Raw genomic sequence first — 17,500 nt, forward strand, 5'->3', positions numbered from 1 at the left:
GTTGTATGGCATTGAAGCTCGTCTGGAGGTTAGTTAACCCAGTGTCCAAAGAAGGGCCAGAGGTATACAGAATGGTGTCATCTGCGTAGAGGTGGATCAGAGAATCACAAGCAGCAAGAGCGACGTCATTGATGTATACAGAGAAAAGAGTCGGCCCGAGAATTTAATCCTGTGGCACCCCCATAGAGACTGCCAGAGGTCCGGACAACAGGCCCTCCGATTTGACACACTGAACTCTATCTGAGAAGTAGTTGGTGAACCAGGTGAGGCAGTCATTTGAGAAACCAAAGCTATTGATTCTGCCCATAAGAATGCGGTGATTGACAGAGTCGAAAGCCTTGGCCAGGTCGATGAAGACGGCTGCACAGTATTGTATTTTATCGATGGCGGTTGTGATATCGTTTAGGACCTTGAGCGTGGCTGAAGTGCAGCCATGACCAGCTCGTAAACCAGATTGCATAGTGTAGAATGTACGGTGTTTGTAAATTTAGCTTTTGAAGACCTTAGAAAGGCAGGGTAGGATAGATATAGGTCTGTAACAGTTTGGGTCTAGATTGTCTCCCCCTTTGAAGAGAGGGTTGACCGTGGCAGCTTTCCAATCTTTGGGGATCTCAGACGATACGAAAGAGAGGTTGAACAGGCTAGTAATAGGAGCTGCAAAAATTGCGGCGGATAATTTTAGAAAGAGAGGGTCCAGATTGTCTAGCCCAGCTGATTTGTAGGGGTCCAGATTTTGCAGCTCTTTCATTACATCAGCTATCTGGATTTGGGTGAAGGAGAAATGGGGGAAGCTTGGGTGAGTTGCTGTGGAGGGTGCAGACACACAAACTCACAGGACACACACACACTCACAGGACACACACACTCACAGGACACACACACTCACAGGACACACACACACTCACAGGACACACACACTCACAGGACACACACACTCACAGGACACACACACACACATACTCACTGGACACACACACACACACACACACACAGGACACACACACACACACAGGACACACACACACACACAGGACACACACAGGACACACACACACATACACACACTCTCACAGGACACACAGACACACACACACTCACAGGACACACAGACACACACACACACATACTCACAGTACACACACACACACACACATACTCACAGGACACACATTCACAGGACACACACAGGACACACACACTCACAGGCCCCACTCACAGGACACACACACACATACACACACACTCACAGGACACACAGACACACACATACACACACTCTCACAGGACACACAGACACACACACACATTCACAGGACACACACACGGACACACACTCACAGGACACACACACACATCAGACAGGTATTACTACTCCTTCAGATAGGGTTGAAACCACAGGAGGTTGGTGGCACATTAATTGGGGAGGACGTACTCGTGGTAATGGCTGGAGCGGAATAAGTGGAATGGTATCAAATAAATCAAACACATGGTTTGTCAGCGCGGGGATTTGATCCAGCAACCTTTTGGTTACTGGCCCAAAGCTCCTACATTCAGAGGGGTTTGGGTTAAATGTGGAAGATACATTTCAGTTGAATGCATTCAGTTGTACAACTGACTAGGTATCCCCCTTTCCCTTTCATGTGTTTGATGCCATTCCATTGACTCGGTTCCAGCCACTATTATAAGACATCCTCCCCTCAACAGCCTCCGCTGGTTGAAATACAGCATTTTGAAACAACCATTTTAACATATTTTTAATCTTTATCGAATGAAGTCGAGCATTTTAAAGCATTTTTAAGAGTCTAAAGCATTTTCCTGTCTATAATGGGTGATTTCTATAAGAAATATCCAAAATGTTTCCTCTCGCACAAACTTGTCTGGCCTATCGGCAACAGGCGGCATGACTCTGATGGACCAATGGCTGTGTGACAAAGTCCCGTAAAGGCTGCCATAGGCTGTCATTGACCACAGTACACTCAACAGGAAACCACAGTACACTCAACAGGAAACCAACAGTGAGTTAGGGTACTAAATTATACTGTGTTTTGTGCTACTTCCTGAAAGACATTTGACTCAGTCTGATATCCTATGGGAGTTAAAACTAGTTCTGACTTTCTAAGAAGTATTTAGTTCAAATTACAATTCCACACTTAAGAGCATTTTTAAAGGACAAATTCTCCCTAAAATGAGAGATTGTCAATTGCTTTTATAACCTGTGCAATGATCAAAAATTGCTATTAGTTCAGACCTCTAAAAATAGCCTAACTTTTATGTAGATGAGTTAGATGACAACGTCACCAAAAATGATGCGTGCGCTTCTATGGGGCAGGAGTCAACACTGTGTGGTGTTGTCGTTCTGGATGACCAGATTGTTAGCAACCATGACAAGAAACTGCCATGAGGGGGGGGTCGTAAAAGTGACTCGTTTCATCTTGTTCTTGATATCATGTCTTGTTTTAAAGTGCTTTGACTGATGTCATATCTATGCTAATATGGCTCAAATATATTTGTTTTCAATAAACATTGGCGATGAAATAGTTGACATGTTGGCAACAGTGTATGCCAACCACGTATGTTTAGCCGCATAGTGGCACACGCGTTGGTTTTGTTGCTAAACAACCAAACCATCTTTGTTATGTTTTTATTTCCTGCTTCAGGTTTCTATAGAAATGTGTTAGTTGTTGGCCCCTCCCACTCTTCTTTGGTGATGGTGTAGTGTGATCCTTCTCCCTGTGGGTGGTGTTGAACAAGGCTGCCACCCAAGAGGGCAGAGGAGTGTGGGTGTTGTTGAACAAGGCTGCCACCCAAGAGGGCAGAGGAGAGTGTGGGTGGTGTTAAACAAGGCTGCCACCCACAAGGGCAGAGGAGAGCGTGGGTGTTGTTGAACAAGGCTGCCACCCAAGAGGGCAGAGGAGAGCGTGGGTGGTGTTGAACAAGGCTGCCACCCAAGAGGGCAGAGGAGAGCGTGGGTGGTGTTGAACAAGGCTGCCACCCACGAGGGCAGAGGAGAGTGTGGGTGGTGTTGAACAAGGCTGCCACCCAAGAGGGCAGAGGAGAGTGTGGGTGTTGTTGAACAAGGCTGCCACCCACGAGGGCAGAGGAGAGTGTGGGTGGTGTTGAACAAGGCTGACACCCAAGAGGGCAGAGGAGAGTGTGGGTGTTGTTGAACAAGGCTGCCACCCACGAGGGCAGAGGAGAGTGTGGGTGTTGTTGAACAAGGCTGCCACCCAAGAGGGCAGAGGAGAGTGTGGGTGTTGTTGAACAAGGCTGCCACCCAAGAGGGCAGAGGAGAGTGTGGGTGTTGTTGAACAAGGCTTCCACCCACGAGGGTGATGGGTTGTGTCCGTTTTTATTTATTTTATTTAACCTTTATTTAACTAGGCAAGTCAGTTAAGAACAAATTCTTATTTACAATGACAGCCTAGGAACAGTGGGTTAACTGCCTGTTCAGGGGCAGAACAACATATTTGTACCTTGTCAGCTATGGGGTTTGAACTTGCAACTTTTTTTGGCTACTAGTCCAACGCTCTAACCACTAGGCTACCTGCCTCCCCAATGCTCTAACCATTAGGCTACCTGCCTCCCCAACGCTCTAACCACTAGGCTACCTGCCTCCCCAACGCTCTAACCACTAGGCTACCTGCCTCCCCAACGCTCTAACCACTAGGCTACCTGCCTCCCCAACGCTCTAACCTCCCCAACGCTCTAACCACTAGGCTACCTGCCTCCCCAACGCTCTAACCACTAGGCTACCTGCCTCCCCAACGCTCTAACCACTAGGCTACCTGCCTCCCCAACGCTCTAACCACTAGGCTACCTGCCTCCCCAACGCTCTAACCTCCCCAACGCTCTAACCACTAGGCTACCTGCCTCCCCAACGCTCTAACCACTAGGCTACCTGCCTCCCTGGGTGATAATGGTGTTGGTGTGATGACGTGTGTCCCCTCTCTCTGTATGCAGGGCAGCGGTTCAGGGGCCAGTGGTGAGCCAGCACATGGGCCAGGAGGAGTCGGAGCTGTCCAATGACAGGGGATTGGACAGCAGCCAAACATACACCTCACACCCCCACCACCAGGGGGAGCTCTCATACCTGTCTGCAGGTCAGAACCATAGACATGACCATATTTGGGTAGAAAGCGTTCCAGGTCACATAGGCCATTAGGATATATTCTATAAGGCTTAGCCTACCTGGCATTTACAAGAAATAATCATAAAAGTCACCTAATTGATTCCCCCTTGTTTTCATGAGAACAAGTGTCGCTATGTAGCTATCATTACATTTAGTATCAGAACGAAGTACACCGCTGATCGCCATAACATGTTTCTGTAGATAGCCTATCAGGGTCCTGTTAAGTTACTCTCGGCATCCACAACCAGTTGGTATGATACTGGAGAGATCCTGACCCCAGTAAATAAATAGCAGCTAAAGTAGGACTGTTGGAGACTAAATGTTAGTTGCACACAGTTGTGAGATTTGATCTGTAAGGCCATATTAACCATAGTTGTGTTGTATAAAAGGTTCTCACCTGTGTGTGTGTGTGTGTGTTTGTCCTAGGAGAGACCAATAGTTTGAAGGGGTCCAGGTTCAGCACCAGGCCCAGGGGAGAGGGCTCTGCGCCCCCCAGTAGTCCGTCCCCCCGGGTACTAGAGCTAGCCAGAGCTAGCGTCAGTTCCTGCCCTGAGATGGGCGGACACGGGGTGAGCGAGAAACACACCCTCTGTTTCGTCATACATTTCACATAGAACATTTATTTGACTGATTTCGGTGTTTCGTCACAGATTTCGTCACAGATTTTTTCCATGCTGTAGTTGCAGACACAATTTAGACTTGAACATTTGAATAAGACTGTTCTGTTTTCCCCTTTTAGGAGGATAAAGAACCAAAAAAGATGTCTACAAAAGGTAGGTCTTTGTTTTAGTGGACTTTTCCCGACCTTCCTTATTTAGATTATGTATTTACTTTCCCGCATTATGTCACTGAGATTGTTTTTGTATGAACATAGCCTCTCTGTTCTCTCTGTTCTCTCTCTCTCTGTGTCTGTCTCTGTCTCTCTGTTCTCTCTCTCTCCCTCTCTCTGTCTCTCTCTCTGTATCTCTCTGTCTCTCTGTCTCTCTCTCTCTGTTCTCTCTCTCTCTGTTCTCTCTCTCTCTGTTCTCTCTCTCTCTCTGTTCTCTCTCTCTCTCTCTCTCTCTGTTCTCTCTCTCTCTCTGTTCTCTCTCTCTCTCTGTTCTCTCTCTCTCTCTCTCTCTCTCTCTGTTCTCTCTCTCTCTCTCTCTGTTCTCTCTCTCTCTGTGTTCTCTCTCTCTCTGTTTTCTCTCTCTCTCTGTTTTCTCTCTCTCTCTCTCTGTTTTCTCTCTCTCTCTCTCTCTCTGTTTTCTCTCTCTTTCTCTCTCTCTCTCTCTCGCTCTCTCTCTCTCTGTTCTCTCTATCTCTCTCTGTTCTCTCTATCTCTCTCTGTTCTCTCTCTCTGTGTTCTCTCTCTCCTTTGTTCTCTCTATCTCTGTTCTCTCTCGCTCTCTCTGTTCTCTGTTCTCTCTCTCTCTCTGTTCTCTCTCTCTCTCTGTTTTCTCTCTCTCTCTGTTCTCTCTCGCTCTCTCTCTCTCTGTTCTCTCTATCTCTCTCTGTTCTCTCTATCTCTCTCTGTTCTCTCTCTGTGTTCTCTCTCTCTCTCTTTGTTCTCTCTCTCTGTTCTCTCTCGCTCTCTCTGTTCTCTGTTCTCTCTCGCTCTCTCTGTTCTCTGTTCTCTCTCTCTCTCTCTCTGTTCTCTGTTCTCTCTCTCTCTCTCTCTCTGTTCTCTCTCTGTTTTCTCTCTCTTCTCATTCTCTCTCTCTCTCTCTCTCCTCATTCTCTCTCTGTTCTCTCTGTTCTCTCTCTCTCTCTCTCTGTTCTCTCTCTGTTTTCTCTCTCTTCTCATTCTCTCTCTCTCTCTCTCCTCATTCTCTCGCTCTCTCTCTGTTCTCTCGCTCTCTCTCTGTTCTCTCGCTCTCTCTCTGTTCTCTCTCTCTCTCTCTGTTCTCTCTCTCTCTCTCTGTTCTCTCTCTCTCTCTCTCTGTTTTCTCTCTCTCTCTGTTTTCTCTCTCTCTCTCTGTTTTCTCTCTCTCTCTCTCTCTCTCTCTCTCTCTGTTCTCTCTCGTTCTCTCTGTTCTCTCTGTTCTCTCTCTCTGTTTTCTCTCTGTTCTCTCTCTGTTCTCATTCTCTCTCTGTTCTCTCTCTGTTCTCTCTCTCTCTCTCTGTTCTCTCTCTCTATTCTCTCTCTGTTCTCTCTCTCTCCCCCCCCAGGCAAGAGTACAGCGACGAGCAGGCGCCGTGTGTCGTGTCGTGAGCTGGTTCAGCCCGACTGTGACGGCTGGCTGTGGAAGAAGAGGAAGGAGAGCAGCGTGTTCATGACCCAGAAATGGCAGCGCTTCTGGTTCGTCCTCAAGGGCCCCACTCTCTACTGGTATACCAGCCAGCAGGTGAACGCATTCATTATTACCTCATCGTTGCTAATAGAAATGGTCAAATCAAGCGCTTTCTGGATAGATGGGAGGCTGTACGTGTCGGAGAGGGTTGGCACATGCATAAGAGGAACTAGGATAGTTGGAGAACCTCCAACCCCCCCAACCCCTATCAAATCAAATCAAATGTATTTATATAGCCCTTCGTACATCAGCTGATATCTCAAAGTGCTGTACAGAAACCCAGCCTAAAACCCCAAACAGCAAGCAATGCAGGTGTAGAAGCACGGTGGCCAGGAAAAACTCCCTAGAAAGGCCAAAACCTAGGAAGAAACCTAGAGAGGAACCAGGCTATGTGGGGTGTCCTCTTCTGGCTGTGCCGGGTGGAGATTATAACAGAACATGGCCAAGATGTTCAAATGTTCATAAATGACCAGCATGGTCGAATAATAATGAGGCAACAACATAGGACAGGAAAAGGGATGATAAATATATGGACTCTGTGCCATGAAAAGCTGAGCGCTCAGTTGGGAATCAGAAAGTTCTCTGTTGATACAATAACGTGTAACTTCATTTAAACGTAATCAGATGGTTTTCGTCTACAACGCCACAAATGTGCATCAGAGGATTGATAACGAGCAAACTACCAAGCCAGCGAGGCAAGATAAAATATCTCAAATAGAGCTAGATGAACCCAGAAGAATAATATACTTGTTGATCGTAGCTATAGCCATCCGTCTGGTGTTTTTGTGGTCATGACTCACTCACTGTTTAAGTTTGTCAAGGTCCAGACTCAGGGCGGCAGGTAGCCTAGTGGTTAGAGCATTGGACTAGTAACCGAAAGGTTGCAAGATCAAATCCCTGAGCTGACAAGGTAAATTAACCCACTGTTCCTAGGCTGTCATTGAAAATAAGAATTTGTTCTTAACTGACTTGCCAAGTTAAATAAAGTAAAAGTAAAATAAATTTAAAAAACTTGAGCTACAGAGCTTTTTGATGTCGGGATGCGCACACAACGCTCAACCATGATGGCTCTATACACAGACCTACGTTATCATAGGTTTACTTGTAGAACATGGTAACAGTGACAGAACAATGTTTGTTTGGGACGGTGCAACATTACAGACCATTCAGATAGAAATGCATTGTGTAAAACAGAACATTGCCCATCATGATGAATGGGGAATCACGGCGACTTGACTGAGGATCTGCTCACGTCAATGTACAGTTCAATTGCAATTATGTCATATGCTATTATATCATATTAGCATATCATTATGCATGTAATGTTATAGAGGCCCAATAATATCATGACTCACAGTGATAGTGTTATTTGCATGTAGATGTACAGAGTTCCGTTTTACCAGCCTAAACAGGTTTCCACTGTGCAGTGTGATTTTTCTCATTCTCTCTGTCTTTTAGACCCTGTTTATTGTGATAAGTAGCCTGAGTAAACCAGAGAGAACACTGTGCTTGTAGGGTTCGGTCTGGTTTAACCAGGCTATCATGGCAGCAGCGCACCAGTGTCCTCCCTGAGATTGGAAGGTTGGGGGTTCGATCCCCGACAGACTTTAAAAATGCTTGGCTCTCAGCATGAATTGGGGTTAAGGCACTGCGATAGACTTGCGTCCAGGGGGTGTACTTGTACATCAAGCTGCCTCACGCTACAGAAACAGGAAATAGGGTCCTACCCTGTGGGCCGTTTTGGCTCAGACAAGGCTACTTACTTACTATCATGGCAGCAGTATTTGTGGTTGATTAACCTATTTATTTGTTTGTCGTTGCCAGGAGGAGAAAGCAGAGGGCCTGGTTCATATCTCCAGCTACAAAATAGAGAGCGCAGGAGAACACAAGAGGAAGTAGTGAGTACCTTTGCCACATTAAGTTTCTAGAGGAAGTAGTGAGTACCTTTGCCACATGAAGTGTCGAGAGGAAGTATGGAGTACCCTTGCCACGTATCTAGTGTGATGAGATACAGTTGAAGTCAGAAGTTCACATACACATAGGTTGGAGTCATTAAAACTAGTTTTTCAACCACTCCACAAATTTGTTGTTAACAAACTATAGTTTTGGCAAGTCGGTTAGGACATCTATTTTGTGCACGACACAAGTCGTTTTTCCCAACAATTGTTTACAGATTATTTCATTTATAATTCACTGTATCACAATTCCAGTGGGTCAGACGTTTGCATACACTAAGTTGACTGTGCCATTAAACAGCTTGGGAAATTCCAGAAAATGATGTCATGGCTTTAGAAGCTTCTGATAGGCTAATTGACATCATTTGAGTCAATTGGAGGTTTACCTGTGAATGTATTTCAAGGCCTACCTTCAAACTCAGTGCCTCTTTGCTTGACATCATGGGAAAATCAAAAGAAATCAGTCAAGACCTAAGGGAAAAAAATTGGAGACCTCCACAATCTGGTTCATCCTTGGTAGCAATTTCCAACTGCTTGAAGGTACCACGTTCATCTGTACAAACAATAGTACGCAAGTATAAACACCATGGGCCCACGCAGCCGTCATACTGCTCAGGAAGGAGACGATTCTGTCTCCTAGAGATGAACGTACTTTGGTGCGAAAAGTGCAAATCAATCCCGGAACAACAGCAAAGGACCTTGTGAAGATGCTGGAGGAAACAGGTACAAAAGTATCTTTATCCAAAGTAAAACGAGTCCTATATCGACATAACCTGAAAGGCCGCTCAGCAAGGAAGAAGCCACTGCTCCTAAACCTCCATAAAAATGCCAGACAATGGTTTGCAACTGCACATACGGGGACAAATATCATACTATTTGGAGAAATGTCCTCATGTCTGATGAAACAGAAATAGAACTGTTTGGCCATAATGACCATCGTTATGTTTGGAGGAAAAAGGGGGAGGCTTGCAAGCCGAAGAACACCATCCCAACATCCCAACCGTGAAGCACAGGGGTGGCAGATTCATGTTGTGGGGGTGCTTTGCTGCAGGAGGGACTGGTGCACTTAACAAAATAGATGGCATCATGAGGTAGGAAAATTATGTGGATATATTGAAGCAACATCTCAAGACATCAGTCAGGAAGTTGAAGCTTGGTCGCAAATGGGTCTTCCAAATGGACAATGACCCCAAGCATACTTCCAAAGTTGTGGTAAAATGGCTTAAGGACAACAAAGTCAAGGTATTGGAGTGGCCATCACAAAGCCCTGACCTCAATCCTATATAACATTTGTGGGCAGAGCTAAAAAAAAAAAAGTGTGTGTGAGCAAGGAGGCCTACAAACCTGACTCAGGTACACCAGCTCTGTCAGGAGGAATGGGCCAGAATTCACCCAACTTATTGTGGGAAGTACTGTAGTCACATCTGGGTTCAAATAGCAATTTAATATCCCAGAACGCTCAATGCTGGAGCTAACTTAATCCTAACTGCCTATCTCTCTCTTCCCCGCTCTCTCTCTCTCCCTCCGGTCTGTCTGTGTCTGTCTTTCTTTCTCTCTCCCCAGTGTCTTCCAAATGTGCCACCAGCGCTTCCAGACTTTCTTCTTTGCCGCCGAGAATGTCAATGACATGACCAAGTAGGTGTGATGAATTATGAACACATCTGGTTGAAACCGGTTCAGGGAATAGAACCGAAAACCGACCCCAATTTTTTTTTCAAGTAACAGAATCAGATCCGGGACTGAAAGTGCTCTATACTGTACCAGAACAGAACCATTATTTTAAAAGCATGGGAACCGGTTAAAAACGTTATTTTACATTCTGGGGATTTTTTTCTAGTCCCACAAAAAACACAAATCAAATCAAATGTTATTTGTCACATACACATGGTTAACAGATGTTAATGCGAGTGTAGTGAAATGTTTGTGCTTCTAGTTCCGACAGTGCAGTAATACCTAACAAGTAATCTGACAGTTTCACAACAACTACCTAATACACACAAATGTAAAAGGATGGAAGAAGAATGTGTACATAGAAATATATGGATGAGCGATGGCCGAGCGGCATTGGCAAGATGTAATAGATGGTATAAAATACAGGATATACATATGAGATGAGTAATGGAAGATAAAACAGTTTAAGTGACTAGTGATCCATTTATTCAATTGGCTAATGATTTGAGTGTGTATGTAGGCAGCAGCCACTCAATGTTAGTGGTGGCTGTTTAACAGTCTGATGGCCTTGAGATAGAAGCTGTTTTTCAGTCTCTCGGTCCCAGCTTTGATGCACCTATACTGACCTCGTCTCCTGGATGGTAGTGGGGTGAACAGGCAGTGGCTCGGGTGGTTGTTGTCCTTGATGATCTTTTTGCCCTTCCTGTGACATCGGGTGCTGTAGGTGTCCTGGAGGGCAGGTAGTTTGCCCCCGGTGATGCGTTGTGCAGACCGCACCACCCTCTGGAGAGCCTTGCGGTTGAGGGTGGTGAAGTTGCCGTACCAGGCGGTGATACAGCCCGACAGGATGCTCTCAATTGTGCATCTGTAAAGGTTTGTGAGGGTTTTAGGTGACAAGCCAAATTTCAGGAGCCTCCTGAGGTTGAAGATGCGCTGTTGCGCCTTCTTCACCACACTGTCTGTGTGGGTAGACCATTTCAGTTTGTCCTTGATGTGTACCCTAAGGAACTTAACTTTCCACCTTCTCCACTACTGTCCCGTCGATGTGGATAGGGGGGTGTTGTTTGCTGTTTCCTGAAGTCCACGATAATTTCCTTTGTTTTGTTGACGTTGAGTGAGAGATTGTTTTCCTGACACCACACTCCGAGTGCCTTCACCCCCTTCCTGTAGGCCGTCTCGTCGTTGTTGGTAATCAAGCCCACTACTGTTGTGTCATCTGCAAACTTGATGATTGAGTTGGAGGCGTGCATGGCCGCGCAGTCGTGGGTGAACAGGGAGTACAGAAGAGATGTTGTTTCCTACCTTCACCACCTAGGGGCGGCACGTCAGAAAGTCCAGGACCCAATAGCACAGGGCAGGGTTGAAACCCAGGGACTCGAGCTTAATGATGAGCTTGGAGGGTACTATGGTATTGAATGCTGAGCTGTAGTCAATGAACAGCATTCTTACATAGGTATTCCTCTTGTCCAGATGGGATAGGGCAGTGTGCAGTGAGATGGCGATTGCATCGCCTGTGGACCTGTTGGGGCGGTATTCAAACTGAAGTGGGTCTAGGGTAGAGGTCGACCGACTATGATTTTTCATTGCCGATACCGATTTATTGGAGGACCCAAAAAAAGCCGATACCGATTAATCTGCAGATTTAAAAAAATATATCTATATTTTTTTTTAAATGTTTTTATAAATAAAATCTATATAGTGTCAAATAAATAATGAAATGTTCAATTTGATTTACATAATAAAACATATGAAATATGTGCCATGTAAAAAAGCTAACGTTTCATTTCATTTGCTCAGAACATGAGAACATATGGAAGCTGGTGGTTCAATATTCCCAGTTAAGAAGTTTTTGGTTGTAGTTATTATAGGAATTATGACGCGTCGACTATTTCTCTCTATTCCATTTGTATCTCATATACCTTTGACTATTGGATGTTCTTATAGGCACTTTAGTATTGCCAGCCTAAACGTGGGAGTTGATAGGCTTGAAGTCATAAACAGAGCTGTGCTTCAAGCATTGCTAAGAGCTGCTGGCAAACGTAGTAAAGTGCTGTTTGAATGAATGCTTACAAGCCTGCTGCTGCCTACCACATCTCAGCCAGTCGGCCCTATCAAATATCAAATCAGACTTAATTATAATATAATGAACACAGAAATACGAGCCTTAGTTTACGGATTTGACCATATTAATGAACAATCATTTCAAAAACAAAACGTCTATTCTTTCAGTGAAATATGGAACCGTTCCGTATTTTATCAAATGGGTGGCAACCCTAAGTCTAAATGTGCTGTTACATTGCACAACCTTCAATGTTATGTCATAATTATGTACAATTCTGGCAAATTAGTTCACAGTTCGCAAAGAGCCAGGCGGCCCAAACTGTGGCATATAGCGTAACTCTGCTTGCACTAAACGCAAGAGAAGTGACACAATTTCCCTAGTTAATATTGCCTGCTAACATTAATTTATTTTAACTAAATATGCAGGTTTAAAAAAAATATACTTCTGTGGATTGATTTTAAGAAAGGCATTGATGTTTATGTTTAGATACATTTGTGGAAAGATTGTGCTTTTTTCGGCAATGCACTTTTGTTAAATCATCACCCGTTTGGCGAAGTTGAAGTAGGCTGTGATTCGATGATGAATTAACAGGCACCGCATTGTGTGTTTATATACAACGCAGGACAAGCTAGTTAACCTAGTAATATCATCAACCATGTGTAGTTAACTAGTGATTGTGAAGATTGATTGTTTTTTATAAGATAAGTTTATTGCTAGCTAGCAGCTTACCATGGCTCCTTGCAGCCACCAGGTCCTTTTGACGCTGCACTCGCGTAACAGGTGGTCAGCCTGCCACGCAGTTTCCTCGTGGATTGCAATGTAATCGGCCATAGAAGGAGAGGGGGGCCCGCAGTCTTTGGTAGCGGGCCGCGTCGGTGGCCCTGTATTATCCTCAAAGCGGGCAAAGAAGATGTTTTAGTGTGTCTGGAAGCAAGACGTCGGTGTCTGTGACGTGGCTCATTTTCTTTTTGTAGTTCGTAATTGCCTGTAGACACATACATCTCGTGTCTGAGCCGTTGAATTGCGACTTCACTTTGTCCCTATACCAACATTTCGCCTGTTTGATTGCCTTGCGGAGGGAATGACTACACTATTTACATTCCGCCATATTCCTAGTCATCTTTCCATGGTTGAATGCGATGGTTCGCGCTTTCTGTGAATGCCACCATCTATCCACTGTTTCTGGTTAGGGTAGTTTTTAATAGTCACAGTGGGTACAACATCTCCAATGTATTTCCTTATAAACTCATTCACCGAGTCAGTGTAGAAATTGATGTTATTCTCTGAGGCTTCCCGGAAAATTTTCCAGCGCGTGATCAAAACAATCTTACAGCGTGGATTCCGATTGATCAGACCAGCTTTGAATGGTTCTAGTCAAGGGTATATCCTGTTTGAGTTTCTGCCTGTAGGATGGTAGCAGCAAAATGGAGTCGTGGTCGGGCGGGGGAGGGCCTTGTATGCATCTCTAAAGTTAGAGTAGCAGTGGTCCAGTGTATTGCCCGCTTGCGTGCTACAGTCAATGTGTTGATACAATTTCGGTAGCCCTGTTCTCAAATTAGCTTTGTTAAAATCCCCAGCTACAATAAATGCACCATCAGGATATATGTTTTCCAGTTTCCATAGAGTCCAGTGAAGTTCCTTGAGGGGGGGGGGGGTATACACAGCTGTGTCTATAATTGAAGAGAATTCTCTTGGCAGATAATGTGGTCAGCATTTGATTGTAAGGAATTATAGGTCAGATGATCAAAAGGACTTGAGTTCCTGTATGTTGTTATTACACCATGAGTCATTAATCATGAAGCATACACCCCCGCCCTTCTTCTTCCCAGAGAGATGTTTATTTCTGTCGGTGCAACGCATGAAGAATCCCGGTGGCTGCACAGACTCCGACAACATATCCTGAGAGAGCCTTGTTTTCGTGTACAGAGAATGTTACAATCTCTGATGTCTCTCTGGAAGGCATCCCTTTCCCTAATTTAGTCCACCTTGTTGTCCAGAGACTGAACATTGGCGAGTAATATACTCGGAAGCGGTGGGTGATGTGTACGCCTCCGAAGTCTCACCAGGAGCCCGCTCCGTCTACCCTTCTGCGGCGACGTTGTTTTGGGTCGGCCTCTGGGATTAGATCCAATGTCCTGGGTGGTGGCCCGAACAAAGGATCCGCTTCAGGAAAGTCGTATTTCTGGTCGTAATGTTGGTGAGTTGACGTCGCTCTTATATGCAGTAGTTGTTCCCGGCTGTATGTAATAACACTTAAGATTTTCTGGCCTAACAATGTAAGAAATAATACATTAAAAAAACAAAATACTGTATAGTTTCCTAAGGACTCGAAGCGAGGGGACCATCTCTGTCAGCGCCATCTTGCAACAAAGCACCTATGCAAAGCCCTCCCTCTGTCACTCAGAAACTTCTTCCAGTGTCTGCCTGCCAGCTGAAAAATGCTACGTTGGGGACCGCAGCTGTACCGCAGCCAGGCAAATTGGTGCTGTGACGTCATCGTGGCAACAGCAAAACGCTATCTATCGACTTCTATTGACAATTCAAAGAGCCAATAGCGGATCCCCACCCGCAAAATTTCAGTTGCCTCTCGCACACAACACTTGTCTTTCCATCACACGTGTAAACAACTCCGTGAACTATAGTTTGCCCATTCCATTGCACTATCCATACTGCATGAATGGTGAAGTAATTTAATGTCAAGCTAAATGTCAAAAAATATATATGATTTCAGAGGTTTAAAAAGGAACAGAAAGGAATGATATAAACCAGTACTTTTTGGGGGGGTTCGAACCGGTTCAGAATTTTATTTAGCTGGTCGGAACAGTGGAGTGAAATGAAAAAATAAATTGTTCTGTTCAGATTGGAAAATAACTTTGGGTTCCAACTCCTGGTTCCAATATACACTGCTAATATACACACACATACACATACGCTGTTCTCTTCCCTACAGGTCTCCTGCATATTTCAATGATTCATTTAAGAAAGCCTGGCAGGAAATACACAACTGAGGATTCCCCATAGAAACGATGACGGAGACGTCCCAGTGATTTGAATATATTGGAACATTATGATAGGATAATGTCTGTGGTTGTTTGACACCACACACCACACACACACACCACACACACACACCACATACCACACACACCATACACATACCACACACACACCATACACACAGCACACACACACACACACCATACACCATACACACACCACAGCTGTGTGATGGAGACAACACTCGACTGAATCTCTCCATTGCGGTCTCTGTCTGGCTCTGAAACATAATACAGATGTTGTCTCTGTCTGGCTCTGAAACATAATACAGATGTTGTCTCTGTCTGGCTCTGAAACGTTATACAGATGTTGTCTCTGTCTGTGTGCTACGATCTGGTGGCTACACCCTCTTTCTCCCTCTCTCTTTCTCATTCTCTTTCTCCCTCTCTCTTTTTCCCTCTTTCTCTCTCTCCCACAAATACAAATGCACACATTTTAAGGCAGTGGCATTATCTCTACCACACAGGCCACTGATAGTTTGTTGACAGGCCACTGACAATTTGTAAGCGGGCAGGTGACAGTTTGTTGGCGGGCCACTGATAGTTTCAGGTGAGATAAAGCGAGGTAGGCTACTTCAAGAGTACTGACTACTGAGCGTATATGATAGTCTATGCTCCCACCTTGTGTTGGTTTGTCAGTACTACAGAAACAGGCAGAGAATTACATAGTACAAGGGTTGTTCCAGTTGAAAGTAAAGATTTTATGTTCTAAGTGCAGATCTAGGATAAGACCCCCCCCCCCCCCCCCCCCCCCCCCCCCCCCCCCGCGCCGTCCATGTAATCTGATTGATTATTATGAAGGCAAAACTGATCCTAGATCAGAACTCCTACTAGCTTTATGAAGCTTTTTCAAGATGGCGTAGCAGCCAGACGTGTGTTTTGACTTGTCCCGTGTAAATATCTTTGTCTTATTTTTTTCCAGTATATATTTTGTGTATATTTTAATCTCACTTTGCATCTACAGACTGAATATACTCTCCTGCAACCCGCCTCAACCAATGTGTTACAGATCTGCTATTTTTATACTTTAGACCTGGAACCCCCATCAGCAGCTAGCCAGCTAACTAGCTATTAGCTAGTAGTCAGTTAGCCACTGCTAGGGGTCTTCACCGTTAAGTCGGACACCAGCCAGCCTCAGCTCAGTCAAGACCTGCCAGTCTGCACAGCGCGATATCAACCCAGAGCATATCGGACTGCTTTTTCTCTACCACATCTCCGGATTCCTACCTAGAGGAGATCTGCATGGAGGAATGGGCCAAAATACCAGCAACAGTGTGTGAAAACCTTGTGAAGACTTACAGAAAACGTTTGACCTCTGACATTGCCAACAAAGGGTATATAACAAAGTATTGAGATAAACTTTTGTTATTGTACCTTCTACCTTCATGGGTGCACCTCAGCCACGCTCAAGGTCCTAAACGATATCATAATCGCCATCAATAAAGAGACAATACTGTGCAGCCGTCTTCATCGACCTGGCCAAGGCTTTCAACTCTGTCAATCACCGCATTCTTATCGGCAGACTCAATAGCCTTGGTTTCTCAAATGACTGCCTCGCCTGGTTCACCAACTACTTCTCAGATAGAGTTCAGTGTGTCAAATCGGAGGGCCTGTTGTCCGAACCTCTGGCAGTCTCTATGAGGGTGCTACAGGGTTCAATTCTCGGGCCGACTCTTTTCTCTGAAAACATCAATGATGTCGCTCTTGCTGCTGGTGATTCTCTGATCCACCTAAACGCACACAAAACGATTCTGTATACATCTGGCCCTTCTTAGGACACTGTGTTAACAAACCTCCAAACGAGCTTCAATGCCATACAACACTCCTTCCGTGGTCTCCAACTGCTCCTAAATGCAAGTAAAACTAAATGCATGCTCTTTAACCGATTGCTGCCCGCACCTGCCCGCCCGTCCAGCATCATTACTCTGGACGGTTCTGACTTAGAATATGTGGACAACTACAAATACCTAAGTGTCTGGTTAGACAGTAAACTCTCCTTCCAGACTCACATTAAGCATCTCCAATCCAAAATTAAATCTAGAATCGGCTTCCTATTTCGCAACAAAGCCTCCTTCACTCATGCTGCCTGGCATTCCCTCGTGAAACTGACTATCCTGCCGATCCTTGACTTCGGCGATGTAATTTACAAAATAGCTTCCGACACTCTACTCAGCAAACTGGATGTAGTCTATCACCGTGCCTTCTGTTTTAACACCAAAGCCCCATATACTAACCACCACTGCGACTTGTATGCTGTCGTTGGCTGAACCTCGCTACATATTCATCACCAAACCCACTGGCTCCAGGTCATCTATAAGTTTTTGCTAGGTAAATATCTCGGCTCACTGGTCACC

General features: G+C 45.1%; 1 protein-coding gene across 1 annotated transcript in view; it reads left to right on the forward strand.

The window, feature by feature from the left end:
* The window catches only part of LOC139375397 (connector enhancer of kinase suppressor of ras 1-like), an 81,843-nt gene that overhangs the window by 56,623 nt on the left and 7,720 nt on the right, over positions 1-17,500 (forward strand). Inside the window, exons 10-15 of the mRNA XM_071117141.1 lie at positions 3,961-4,100; positions 4,556-4,698; positions 4,869-4,902; positions 6,281-6,456; positions 8,227-8,300; positions 9,921-9,992. Of these exons, the coding sequence (XP_070973242.1) occupies positions 3,961-4,100; positions 4,556-4,698; positions 4,869-4,902; positions 6,281-6,456; positions 8,227-8,300; positions 9,921-9,992 (639 nt within the window). The remainder of the gene's footprint in view (positions 1-3,960; positions 4,101-4,555; positions 4,699-4,868; positions 4,903-6,280; positions 6,457-8,226; positions 8,301-9,920; positions 9,993-17,500) is intronic.

Source organism: Oncorhynchus clarkii, chromosome 19, assembly GCF_045791955.1.
Source record: "Oncorhynchus clarkii lewisi isolate Uvic-CL-2024 chromosome 19, UVic_Ocla_1.0, whole genome shotgun sequence".
Lineage (NCBI taxonomy): Eukaryota > Metazoa > Chordata > Actinopteri > Salmoniformes > Salmonidae > Oncorhynchus > Oncorhynchus clarkii.